Below are 14,080 nucleotides of genomic sequence, written 5' to 3'. Positions count from 1 at the left end.
CAATTCAAATAAATAAGTATAAAAAATTATTTTTAAGTCTTTTATCCTTTCAAATTTGTATTTATATTTTGAATTTTTTAGTTTATGATTTTGGTTCATATTTATATATCTTTGAAAATTATTTTTCACCTGTTACACGAAATTTTAAAAATTTTATATTTAAAAGTACAATATATAAATAAATTTGAAAAACACCACAAAAATAACTACAAATTTAACACCGAAACACACAAACAAGGGGATAGATGTGTGCGTGTTTTTTGATTATCTATAAATTCTAAATAATAAAAAATTGCGCTACAACCTATTAAATGAGTGAATAATATATAAAATAAAAAAATATTAAGAAAATTACTTTTAATTAAATATAAATAAAATAAACTATGAAATATACCAATATTTTTACTAAAGCGTAAAATGTAAACTATTTTTCATACATACAAATTGTAGCTATAGCTACTTAATCTAAGGCTATTTTTTTTTTTTAATAATCTCACTAAATATTAAATATTTTATGTATAATAAATAAATAAATAAAACTTTAAAGTACATACCTTCAAGCCTGTCGACTTCCTTCTGCAATTTCTGAACTGAACGTTCAGCGAATTCAGCACGGGCTTCAGCCTAAGTTGTTGTAATTGAATAACGTGGCACAACGTAGATTTTTTTGCAGCATGAAATATAAAGAAAATATTTATTAGTATATGAAAAAAAAGGAAATTTGAGACCTGTTCATTCAAATCGCCAAATGTCGCATAAAGTGCGTAAGCCTTGTATGAGAAACAGAGCTGGGCAAACCCGCTTACGCAGATACGAATCATTTGATCAATTAGATGAATGGCCGAATTTTAAGAAATAAAGTTTTTTTTAGAGGAAATAAAAAATGGACAATCGGATGACGAAAAACATACGCATACAATGATAAAATTTTGTATAGTTGTATTTACTTGTTTTTAAGCGTATTCGCTTCGAAAGAAGTTAATCGCATAATTTTATATGAGTTTTTTTGGAGAAATCCTTCAGCTGTTTATTATTTTGTTGGATTATTTTCATAGATTTTTATTTAGCTATAAAGTGATTTGCAATATTATTTTTTGTTGTTTTAATTTTTTTTAATAATTTTCTTAAAGTTTTTCTTCAAATAAAATTTTCTGTTTATAAATTTATTTTATTTATTTTTTGTTTTTAAATCATTCTTTTACATTTCCCTTTTTTATATATTTTTTTTAACTTAATTGTTAATAAATTTTTTTCTTTTTCATTAAAGGAATTTTGGTCTTTCCTTTTTTTGTGTGTTTTTTTTTTTTTTGTAATATTTCTAAAAACTGGTGATCTTCAACACCATTTATAACATTTGTTAATCGATTATTGTTTATGTTATAGGTTTCATTTGGTTCATATTTTGTTGTTTTCAATTTTACTTAAAAAAAAAAATGATTTATTTTAATTCATTTATAACAATTTAAAAAAATTTTTTATAAGTTCTTAAATATTTTTGGTTCAAATTCATTTTTGTTTTTGAAAAAATTTTTTATATTTTTAAAAAATTTTTTTTATATTTCTTCTTTTTCAATTCTTAAATTTTTTCACCTTTTTTAGTTTTTTTTAAATAAATTGTTTTTGTTTTCTTAATAAATTATTTTAATTATTTTTCTCGGATTTCAATATTTTTTTGTTTTTAATTTTGTTGTACTTCTTAATTTTTTTTTTAATCTTTTTTTGTTTTTTGGCTTTCTATTTGTTTTGCTGTTCATATTTATTTTTCGTCATTTTCAATTCTTTTATTATTTTTTGTCGTAGTTGTTATTTAGTTATTTTTTTCTTTCAAAGCTATGTTTTTCAAAACTTTTTAGCATTTAAAATTTTTTGTAAAAATTTTTTTTTGTCATAAGTTTTACCATTGTATGTTCATATGTAAGTTATATTGGTATGTTGTTGGGGTACAAAATCTACTCAAATACTACCAAAACCAGCGTTAAAATATAGTTACATATGTCGAATTTGTTCACTGCTCAATACATTCGTTTTTTTGTTTGTTTTAATTTCTTTAAGTTAAAATAAAGTGTTAAATTATTGTTAGTTCATAATTTGTTAAATACAATTCAAGAAATAAAACGGCAATATTATTTGAATAGAAAATAAATAATGAGAGTAATGACACTTAGGAATTTGCCATAAGCGAAGGTTTAGTATGCAATATATTTAAAAAAAAATTAGAACATTAGAATGATATATGTATGCATATAAACCCGTTAATGCCAACATCAAAAGTGTGAAGCTCTAAATATTTAGTTATCACTTCGCAGGAATTCGTATAAAGCTATTTTCGAAAAATAGCATTTTTATCTGCGTGTAATGGGCGTTAATGGGTTAAAAAAATTTACATAATTTTTATTCACTTAATTTAGTATGTAGGGAGTTTAAACCAAATACTAAATACGAGTAGTGTCAAATGTAAAGCTTTTAATAGCTTTTTATACTACTGTCCAATTGATTTTTTTTGTTTAGCCGAAACAAATTATTACAAGTTTAAGTGTTAAATTACCACCTACAGTTGCTACAATTTTGTTTTATTATTTGTTTTTCACCAGCAGCGGCTTCTACGATGGAAATAAACTCGATTTGTTGTTTTACTATATAAATTCAAAAGGCTTCAACGGGGCAAGTTCAACTTACAGTTTCTAAATTATTTTTCATTTGTGAAACCTCCTTTTCGGTTTCTTTTTGCAATTCACGAGCCTAAATATGTACGTATAACAACAACGTGACGATGAATCGGCGCAATAGGCATAAGCACACGAACACAAAAGAAAAATATATCATTTCTTTGTTGATTTAAAAAAAAAAACTTATGTTTAAAAAATTACAGTCCGTTTTCGAATAGAATATCTGTTATAAAAAAAATGTATAAAATATCCACCGAAGAAATTTAAATCGTTTGATAATTTATAATTTTGGAGTGATGTTCTGTTCTGTTTGTGTAAAAACTAAAAATTAACAAATATTAAACAAAAATTTATTCAAGGCAGCAGGACAAATTTCAAGTGTAAAAAGCTCCAAAAAATTATTTAGTGGGAAAGTCAATACAAAATATATATAAATTTTTTTCAACAAATTATTAATTGAGGCATCCATTTATTTAGTATCTTAGAGATATTTTACAAAACACTGTTAAGCATACAGCTAGGTTATGCTTTTTAAACAGTGTTGTACAAAAGCTGTGCCTTCTTTTTTTATATTTGCACTTTTCGTGTAAACTTTTACCATAATTTGGTAATTTATGCACAAAAAGTTGTTTTCAATTTTATGCAAGTGTACATTTATAATACTTTTTTGTTCGTAAACAACTGTTTTTGTTTTTTTATTTATGTTCAACTTGCTTTTTTAACAAATAAAAAATATAATGTTTATAACTTTTTTTCTTTAATCTTTTTTCAATTATTATTATTTTTTTTTTTTTTTTTGTCATTTAAAAGGAGTATTTTTTTTCAAAATTTTTGTTAAAAAACACTTTTAGTGCTACTTCAAGTTTTAATTAAGCATTTTTTGATGCTTCCCAGTTTGAGTGTATGCTTAAAATTTATTTATTTAATTTTTATAATTAAATTCTTTTTTGCATTGCTTTTTTTTTTTTGTTCTATTTTCCATGATATATTTTTCTGATGTGTGTTGATCGCTGTTGCTGTTTGGGTACCATATTTAGTACGTACTTTTACAAACAACTAAGATGAAGAAATGTATATAAGTAATTTATAGTATGAACCAGTGGTGGACAAAGTTTGCATGGCCAATTTTATTTTCTTTTAATAGTAAATTTCAGTGCCAGCAACTTTTTGTTTGCTTTTCTTAATTTTGCAGCGCTTAGTAGCATTTCCAATTTCATGAGGTTCTTGGCGACCTAGTGCTTGCCCACCTCTAGTGTATACACATAATTATATCTATCAGCCCTATTCTGCATTTCGACTTGGCAATTTTGGTATTCTGTGTTCCAATCTCTTTCGATTCAACTTCGAATCGTTCGATTTTGTGTATTCTGCATTTCGATCGTAGTTCCGTTTTTCTAAGTTGCAAATTCGTTGGCGGAAAAATATGTTCTTTTTATTTTTTTATTAATTTATACCAGAATTTTAACAAAAATGTAAGTAAAACTTGTTAAGAAACGTAAAAGGCTCGATCATGATTGTTTTTTATATGTTTCCAAAAACAACAAGTCGATGTTGAAGTCCTTGGACTTATTTGCCCCGCAAAAGTATCTAACATATACTTGAAAGCATTCTTATTAAACCGAAAGTATTTTTTAAAACCTAAATAAGAAAATAAGTCATTAAACTTTACAACTTTTAAGTTCAATTTCTTACAATTCGTCACTCATCTCAAATGGTTTACACAAATCTCGCAATATTTGCCTTTCCATTCTAGCCTGGCCATTTTCGTATGCGTTGCTTTCCAACTCCACAAATAATACCGCGGCTATTGATTTAATAGAAAGCTATAATTTGTGTCTGTTCGTTGGGTCCAATTATATCCCAAAGCAAGCTGCCGGAGTAGAGGAAGGTGAAGCGAAAACGTAAACAATCCTTGCGGAAAGAATAAATAAATCTTTATAAAGTATTTTAGGCCAGTGCAATGAAATTAGCATCCATAAAATTCAGAAAATGTCAACTATATTCGTGCAGGAATCCGTTTTAACAAAACTTGGTGGCCACGACAGGGAATTGACCAAAAGTACGACAAAAGCACACTTATAATTATGAAAGCATTTCATTCAAAAAAATATAACACTGCGGCAATATATTCTATTGCTTATTTTTGTACAAAATGGCGTGGATAATAAAATATGAACGTTTTTCAGTGTTTTTACAAATTTTCTTTAATTTATTTTGTTCCAATGTTCACACATTCCGTACAAACAGCTGATTTCGAAAAATCATTTGCTCTTCCTCTTCTCCTTACGATTCCGTCGTAACGCAGAATGCCCACCTTCGATTAAAGCGGAGCGTAGAACGGGAACGTAATCGAAATGCAGAATAGGGGTGTATGTTTGTAAATTTAAAAAAATATTTTAAATATAAGCTGAGGTTAAAAAATATTATAGCAAAAAAAAAATACATTCGAAATTTTTAACACCGTTTTTTATGTACATTAATTAAAATTGAGAATAACAATTTGTGCAATATTTTTAAAAATGTATATATATATGTTAACATATTTAAACACGCAACATATTTGTATCACTTTTTTAATATTTTTGTTTATTAATTTTTGGGAGTCCTGTTCACGCGTTTATCTACAGCGTTTTAGAAGTATGTAACAAAAAACTTTAAGCAATGCAAAAATACAAAATAATTTAAAAGGATGTTGCAAGCAATAACTGAATTCGGGGTAGCTATATTTGGAGTATGTGCATAATAATAAGAGAACGACCAAACTTACAGCCTATCCTCTGAGGCCTGCTGTATGAACATTACACTGGGTCGATTTATTAACCGATATCGGCCATCGATTTTCGATAGGACTTGGGCTCAGAAAAAAAGTTCCACTACGCATACCCAAAAAAAAATAATAATTTTCGATCCTGCGAAATTTCATTTTTTTTTTTTTACTTTATTCATTTGATTGTAAAATTTTCATGAATACCCTGTCCGACCCAAAAATGTCCGCTAAAAACGTTGTCGAAAATATTTTTTTTTTTTTTTTTTCAAAAAACAGTTATCGACGTTTTTAGCGGACCTTTTTGGGTCGGACAGGGTATACATATGAAAATTTTTTTAGTAGGTCAAGCAAAAAAACTTAAAAATCAAAGTCGAAAAAAGCCAAAAAAATTAAATTTCGCAGGCTCGAAAATTATTATTTTGGGTATGCGTAGTGGACCTTTTTTCCTGAGCCCAAATCCTATCGAAACATCGATGGCGCGATATCGGTTAACTTTCGTCCATACAAATCGACCCACCCTAATGAATATATTAAAATCTTGAAAACAGTTGAAAAAATTCTAAAATTATTTATTATATCTATTAAACAATTTTGAAAAAATTTTTACGAGACATAAGGACGAACAAGGCGATAGCTGTTTCGATTATACCTTGTAAATCTCTTCAAGACTTTTTTCCGGGAGTGAGATTTGAAGCCGCACTCCTGCGACGATTGTACTGTTGAGAAACACATTTTGTCACCAACATGCCTTTGTTGTTGTGCAACTTCTCCCAATTGCCTCTTTTGCATAGATTTATTCTTTGGATAGCCAAAGTATGTATGTATGCTTGTAGCAAAGCTACGCTTTTGTTGTTGGCGGTTCATTTTTTAAGAACGGTTGTTGTTCGAACAAAAAAATTTCAAAATTATGGCGACTTTTGAGAGTTCACGCTTGTAATTTGTTGCATTACAATTGATTGTTGGAAGACAACTTCATATAAAAAAGTTTCTGGCAACTAGTTAAAAGATTTGAAATATTTGTGAAAATTTGTTCGAAAATGTTTTTGAAATTGGTATGCATAGCTTTTAATATACCATTTATTAAACTTTGAAGGAAAAAAAAGAAAGAAAATAAATGAAAAGGAATTCAGAACTGTAAATGTACAGCAGCGAACAAAAAATTAGCAGGGGCAATTTTTATCAAACTTGGTCAATGCAATTGTTCTTTTTTTATTTTTGATATTTTAGGGAAAAAATCTCTCTGAAGTTTACTACTAAAACTAATTTGCAAACCAATCTGAAAAACGTTTTCGAAAAAATTAGAAAAACATTTAACGAAAATTTCGAACTTTTTATTTGGAGTTCAGAGAATTTTTTTCAACTTTAAGCAATGCAAAAATACAAAATAATTTAAAAGGATGTTGCAAGCAATAACTGAATTCGGGGTAGCTATATTTGGAGTATGTGCATAATAATAAGAGAACGACCAAACTTACAGCCTATCCTCTGAGGCCTGCTGTATGAACATTACACTGGGTCGATTTATTAACCGATATCGGCCATCGATTTTCGATAGGACTTGGGCTCAGAAAAAAAGTTCCACTACGCATACCCAAAAAAAAATAATAATTTTCGATCCTGCGAAATTTCATTTTTTTTTTTTTACTTTATTCATTTGATTGTAAAATTTTCATGAATACCCTGTCCGACCCAAAAATGTCCGCTAAAAACGTTGTCGAAAATATTTTTTTTTTTTTTTTTTCAAAAAACAGTTATCGACGTTTTTAGCGGACCTTTTTGGGTCGGACAGGGTATACATATGAAAATTTTTTTAGTAGGTCAAGCAAAAAAACTTAAAAATCAAAGTCGAAAAAAGCCAAAAAAATTAAATTTCGCAGGCTCGAAAATTATTATTTTGGGTATGCGTAGTGGACCTTTTTTCCTGAGCCCAAATCCTATCGAAACATCGATGGCGCGATATCGGTTAACTTTCGTCCATACAAATCGACCCACCCTAATGAATATATTAAAATCTTGAAAACAGTTGAAAAAATTCTAAAATTATTTATTATATCTATTAAACAATTTTGAAAAAATTTTTACGAGACATAAGGACGAACAAGGCGATAGCTGTTTCGATTATACCTTGTAAATCTCTTCAAGACTTTTTTCCGGGAGTGAGATTTGAAGCCGCACTCCTGCGACGATTGTACTGTTGAGAAACACATTTTGTCACCAACATGCCTTTGTTGTTGTGCAACTTCTCCCAATTGCCTCTTTTGCATAGATTTATTCTTTGGATAGCCAAATTATGTATGTATGCTTGTAGCAAAGCTACGCTTTTGTTGTTGGCGGTTCATTTTTTAAGAACGGTTGTTCTTCGAACAAAAAAATTTCAAAATTATGGCGACTTTTGAGAGTTCACGCTTGTAATTTGTTGCATTACAATTGATTGTTGGAAGACAACTTCATATAAAAAAGTTTCTGGCAACTAGTTAAAAGATTTGAAATATTTGTGAAAATTTGTTCGAAAATGTTTTTGAAATTGGTATGCATAGGTTTTAATATACCATTTATTAAACTTTGAAGGAAAAAAAAGAAAGAAAATAAATGAAAAGGAATTCAGAACTGTAAATGTACAGCAGCGAACAAAAAATTAGCAGGGGCAATTTTTATCAAACTTGGTCAATGCAATTGTTCTTTTTTTATTTTTGATATTTTAGGGAAAAAATCTCTCTGAAGTTTACTACTAAAACTAATTTGCAAACCAATCTGAAAAACGTTTTCGAAAAAATTTGAAAAACATTTAACGAAAATTTCGAACTTTTTATTTGGAGTTCAGAGAATTTTTTTCAGTTTGCAGTTTTGTAGCCAAATCGGTTTTAGTCTAGATTCAACTGGCCGACCCGTGAGCACTTCACATAGACTGATTAAGTGCATAGTGTGTGTTTTAGTCTAACTGTGAAAATTTTTTTCCGGCATGGGTTTAGATTTTCCTCCATATAAAAAATAAATATTTCACACTTTTTATGAAGGACATTCGAAACACCCTTCGAAAAAAGAAAAACTTTCTCAAATGGTGTGGAAATGCGAAGAGACTATAGCCTGTACTTTGTTAGACTAAAACTGATAAGGCTACAACAAAACTGCATGCTCAAACAAATTTAAAGAACTCCAAATAAAACTTTCGAAACTTTTGTAAAGTTTTATAGAATTTTTCGAAAGGGTTTTTGAGATTGGTTTGCATATTTTTAGTTACAAAATTCAAGTAGGTTTTTTCTTAAAATATCGAGAATAAAAAAGGAGTTTAATTGACGAATTATTAAGATTGCCACTGCTATTTGTCTGTTCGCTGCTGCTGCTGTACATTTTTAAATTTTTTTTTTTAGAGTTTTATATAAGTAAAGATAATGAAGATTAGATAGATTTGCAATAAACTTAGTAGAGAATAAATTCATTAGCAAAATATTTTACCCAATTACCGCAACTTTACTACATATATTTAAAAAAAAAAAAAAAAAAGTTTTATAATGAAATCGCATTAATACCTCTTTCAATTGATGATCCAGAACTCTTATTTGACCCTCGAAAGTTTCCTCTTTTTGTGTAGCCTACAGTTTCCATATTTTTTTCAACACAAAGCGCGCAACAGTAACGAACAAAGTTCGAAAATAGTGCAGAGTGGGGCAAAACATTTCGGTGTTGTTTTGGTATTGACAGGCATGAAGCGGTTAGTTTAAATTTAGCAGCCGATAACGGTTTTAACGGTTGCATTGTTCAATAAGTTTTAGTGGTTAGGAAATTTACAAGTTTTAGTGTGTTTTTGTTAAATATTGTGCATTAAAACAACAATAAAACGGGGTAAACAAACAAAGGGTGGTTTTTTTTCAATTTTCATTAGCAGCAGCGGTGTTGATAGCGGTTGTTGTAATTAATTTTTGTTGTTAACGGACGGGATTTTTCAATTAGGTTGTTCGCAGTTGTTGTGTTGTTGGCATTGTATCGATAATAGGTGTCATCGGTTTGCAGTGCAATAATCGATTTTTGCATAACACAACAACAAAGTTCATTGTAACAACAACAGGCAAGCAAGCGGGCAGCAAACAGCAACAAATAACACATGTAAATAAACAAAAGAATATAAAATTTTTCAAAATATTATTGTAACAAAATATATAATTTTTTATTAAAAAAATATATATTACCAATAATGATAAGAAAAAATCGGTAGATATTTTATATGCAAGGCAAAAATATAAATAATTTAACATTGTTAGTAGAAATTTTTTCATTTTTTTACTTTATAATGTTATACACACAATATATAAAATAAAAATGTACATATATATGTATATGTATTATAAGAAATATACAATTGTATGTATGGGTACCGTAGAACAGTAGAACCAACGCGACAATCTGCAGTTTACACAAGTTAAAAAAAATTTTTAAATAATTTTTAAAAACAATAACAGTAACAGCAGAACTGCGGCAGCATTTATTGTACCAAAAGCACAAAATATGTATAAGATTTAAAAATAAATTAATATTTATAAAAAAAAACGTTTTTTTTTTTGTTTGTTTGTGAATTCAGAATTTAATTCAAGTCAGCTTGCTACCAACTGTTGCATGCAAATATCGCACAATTCGTTGACACTAGTAAATTTTTCGATTCAACAAGAAATTGATTGAAAAGTTGATCAAAAAAACTGAATCAGAAGTTGATTAAAGAATGTATCAAATTATTAAAAAAAACTGGTGGGTAGTATCTTCTTTACATGGTCGCTTATTTAGAAATAACGCTTTCTGTGTAATTTTGGCAAGCATCCATTGAAAAATCTTTTTTATAAGGGTCCATTTTTTATTCAACTCGAAAAATTTATAACTTCTTTGAACTGCTTTTTTTAATACCTCCTTTAGACGGGTGTTCAAAGTTTTGATTTGGTTCTTGTATTCTTCCTCACGTTGGTTGGCCTTTACATGTTAATATTCCATTATTTAAATTTTTTTATTTTTGCCAAAAAAGTGCATCAAATCAACGGGTTAATGATTTTTAAGAGAAATATAGAATTTAATATATAGAAATTATTTAAATATTTTAGATATTTTATTTTATAAAATAATAATAATATTGAAAATAAATATAATAATAATAATACGAGCAAAAGTAATGATAACTTGTATAATGAAGTTTAAAAGCTTTGATATGGGAAAAAGTATGTAGTACTCTAGTTCAATAAATAACAGAACTATGGAATAGCCATTCTGAAACTTACCGGATCTATATCCGGAAAACGGCTATGAACATCCACAGCACTCACCGTCTTTAACACTCCCACAACAAGATATGGCGTTCCTCAAAATTGGAGTTAGAGCGAGATTTTTCGCGTGAGAACGATATTGGCGTGACATTTTTTTTTTTAATGGTCCCGGAGAAAAATGAGAGCCTTAGCTTAAGAGGCAATAGCACTGCGCTTTTGAAGTTGACGAAAACAAAAAAAATCACTAGTGCTGCATTGTGGAACATATCTTTTCTCTGAGTGTAAAGCAATAAAAATTATCCCACTTATTCAGGAAAAATTTATTAGTGAGTAGAGTGCTCGCTATAACCTACATATGTATGCTAAGCCAGAAGAAATTTTTATTTTCATATATTTTACAAGCTGAAATATTTGTGCCACTCTTTCAACTTTTTCAACATCGCAAGAACTATCGATTTTTAGGTTTTTTCGAAAATGGTTTTTTTTTGTTTTTGAAATTGTTTTATACAAATAATTTCAATTGTGTTTTTTGAAATTATTGTAAATAAATAAAAGGGAAAATAAACCCCCTATTGCGACTGTCGATCGGAATGGAATGGACTATTTGTCGATCTAATCTTTTTCATTTAATTTTGCAATTGTGCAAATTTATTTCAAAATCTATGGACCATTATAAACAGTTAGTTTATCGAAACAGATTTCGAAACTTTTTTCATACCTTTTGTTCATTGAAATTAATCGATTATCGCCCAGCATTCTCCTTTCTACAGAGATCAACACAGGCAATAGGGGGATAACTGATCAAATGTGTTAATAATTTCGGCCACCGTGGTGTGATGGTAGCGTGCTCCGCCTACCACACCGTATGCCTTGAGTTCACACCCCGGGCAAAGCAACATCAAAATTTTAGAAATAAGGTTTTCAATTAGAAGAAAATTTTTCTAAGCGGGGTCGCAAGCGCTCCGGGTGTATTGCTGCCATGAAAAGCTCTCAGTGAAAACTCATCTGCCTTGCAGATGCCGTTCGGAGTCGGCATAAAACATGTAGGTCCCGTCCCCGTCCGGCCAATTTGTAGGGTAAAAGGAAGCTCGGCCTTAGATCTCTTCGGAGGTTATCGCGCCTTACATTTATTTGTTTTTTTTTCGTTGCTATTTTTGTGTTTGTATGTAGATCAAAAAAAAAAATCACATACCGTTTGATTTAGCAAAACATTGTAGGTTTAGAACATTTTTTTTTTTTCGAATGCTTATTCTATCGGCGAAATATATACTGATATACTTTTTTCCCATATTAATCTACATAAATTTCAAATTAGAAAAATATATGAATCTCATTATAATAATTATCTTAAAATAAAGTATTTAGATTTTAACATATAACCGTTATGTTTTTTTAAAATTTATATTTAGAGATTTCTAATTCATTATTTTAATATTTTTTTGAATACTTAATATTTTTTTGAATACTTAAAATTTATAACACATGCATACTGACCTTCTCTTCTGATACTTCAAGAGATTTCAAATTGTTTCCAACAACGCGGAGTTCTTCTTCAAGTTCCACAATTTTGCTGTTGAATAAAATATTGAGATAAATAGTAAAATTCTAAAAAAAATAATTGAAGTACAATTTTTTAATGTAAATTCGCAGCAAATTTGAAGCCAATTTTAACAGTTTAAATCTTTGCAATCAAATAAGAAAAGTCTTGTGATGATTGTTTTGTTTTACCGCGATTTTGTTTTATTACTCAAAAAGTAAATATAAGATCTATAAATGCAAGTAACAAAAAAATTGTATAGCTTAGCAAAATTAAAATTTTTTTTAACGTCCGACATCAATGGTTTGGTCGGTTGCTTTTAAAAATGATGTCAACAAATGAGATTCTCAAACAAGCATATAAGGAAGGCTAAGTTCGGGTGTAACCGAACATTACATACTCAGTTGAGAGCTATGGAGACAAAATAAGGGAAATCACCATGTAGGAAAATGGACCTAGGGTAACCCTGGAATGTGGTTGTATGACATGTGTATCAAATGGAAGGTATTAAAGAGTATTTTAAGAGAGAGTAGGTCATAGTTCTATTGATGGACGCCATTTAGGGATATCGCCATAAAGGTGGACCAGGGCTGACTCTAAAATTTGTTTGTACGATATGGGTATCAAATGAAAGGTGTTACTGAGCATTTTAAGAGGGAGTGGGCCTTAGGTCTATCGGTGGACGCCTTTTCGAGATATCGCCATTAAGGTGGACTAGGGGTGACTCTAGAATGTGTTTGTACGATATGGGTATCAAATGAAAGGTGGTAATGAGTATTTTAAAAGGGAATGGGCTTTAGTTCTATAGGTGAACGCCTTTTCGAGAAATCGCCATAAAGGTGGACCAGGGGTGACTCTAGAATATGTTTGTACGATATGGGTATCGAATGAAAGCTGTTAATGAGTATTTTGAAAAGGAGTGATCCTTAGTTCCATAGGTCGACGCCGTTTCGAGATATCACCATAAAGGTGGACCAGGGGTGTCTCTAGAATGTGTTTGTACGATATGGGAGTCAAATGAATGGTGTTACTGAGCATTTTAAGAGGGAGTGGGCATTAGGTCTATAGGTGGACGCCTTTTCGAGAAATCGCCATTAGGGTGGGCCAGGGGTGACTCTAGAATGTTTGTACGATATGGGTATCAAACGAAAGGTGTTACTGAGCATTTTAAGAGGGAGTGGGCATTAGGTCTATAGGTGGACGCCTTTTCGAGATATCGCCATTAGGGTGGGCCAGAGGTGACTCTAGAATGTGTTTGTACGATATGGGTATCAAATGAAAGGTGGTAATGAGTATTTTAAAAGGGAGTAATCCTTAGTTCAATAGGTGGACGCCTTTTCGAGATATCGCCATAAAGGTGGACCAAGGGTGACTCTAGAATGTTTGTACGATATGGGTATCAAACGAAAGGTGTTACTGAGCATTTCAAGAGAGAGGGGGCATTAGGTCTATAGGTGGACGCCTTTTCGAGATATCGCCATTAGGGTGGGCCAGGGGTGACTCTAGAATGTTTGTACGATATGGGTATGAAACGAAAGGTGTTACTGAGCATTTTAAGAGGGAGTGGACATTAGGTCTATAGGTGGACGCCTTTTCGAGATATCGCCATTAGGGTGGGCCAGGGGTGACTCTAGAATGTTTGTACGATATGGGTATCAAACGAAAGGTGTTACTGAGCATTTTAAGAGGGAGTGGACATTAGGTCTATAGGTGGACGCCTTTTCGAGATACCGCCATTAGGGTGGGCCAGGGGTGACTCTAGAATGTTTGTACGATATGGGTATCAAACGAAAGGTGTTACTGAGCATTTTAATAGGGAGTGGGCATTAGGTCTATAGGTGGACGCCTTTTCGAGATATCGCTATTAGGG

The 14,080-nt window shown here is 30.2% G+C and overlaps 1 protein-coding gene across 15 annotated transcripts in view; it reads right to left on the bottom strand.

The window, feature by feature from the left end:
- The window catches only part of Tm1 (tropomyosin 1), a 117,379-nt gene that overhangs the window by 16,101 nt on the left and 87,198 nt on the right, over positions 1-14,080 (bottom strand). For 9 of the 15 annotated variants that reach the window (XM_067786683.1, XM_067786675.1, XM_067786659.1 and 6 more), the window contains 3 exons: positions 12,168-12,243; positions 10,324-10,386; positions 555-624 (listed from right to left, as the gene is read on the bottom strand). In XM_067786683.1, coding sequence (XP_067642784.1) covers positions 555-624; positions 10,324-10,386; positions 12,168-12,243 — 209 coding nt within the window. Of the gene's footprint in view, positions 1-554; positions 625-8,960; positions 9,024-10,323; positions 10,387-12,167; positions 12,244-14,080 lie in introns of all 15 variants that reach the window. The other 6 variants (XM_067786689.1, XM_067786598.1, XM_067786652.1 and 3 more) reach the window with 1 other exon arrangement.

This window comes from Eurosta solidaginis, chromosome 1, assembly GCF_040869045.1.
Source record: "Eurosta solidaginis isolate ZX-2024a chromosome 1, ASM4086904v1, whole genome shotgun sequence".
In the NCBI taxonomy this organism is placed as follows: Eukaryota; Metazoa; Arthropoda; class Insecta; order Diptera; family Tephritidae; genus Eurosta; species Eurosta solidaginis.
The sequence above is the reverse complement of the archived record's forward strand: the minus strand, read 5'-3'. Positions and strand labels throughout refer to the sequence as shown.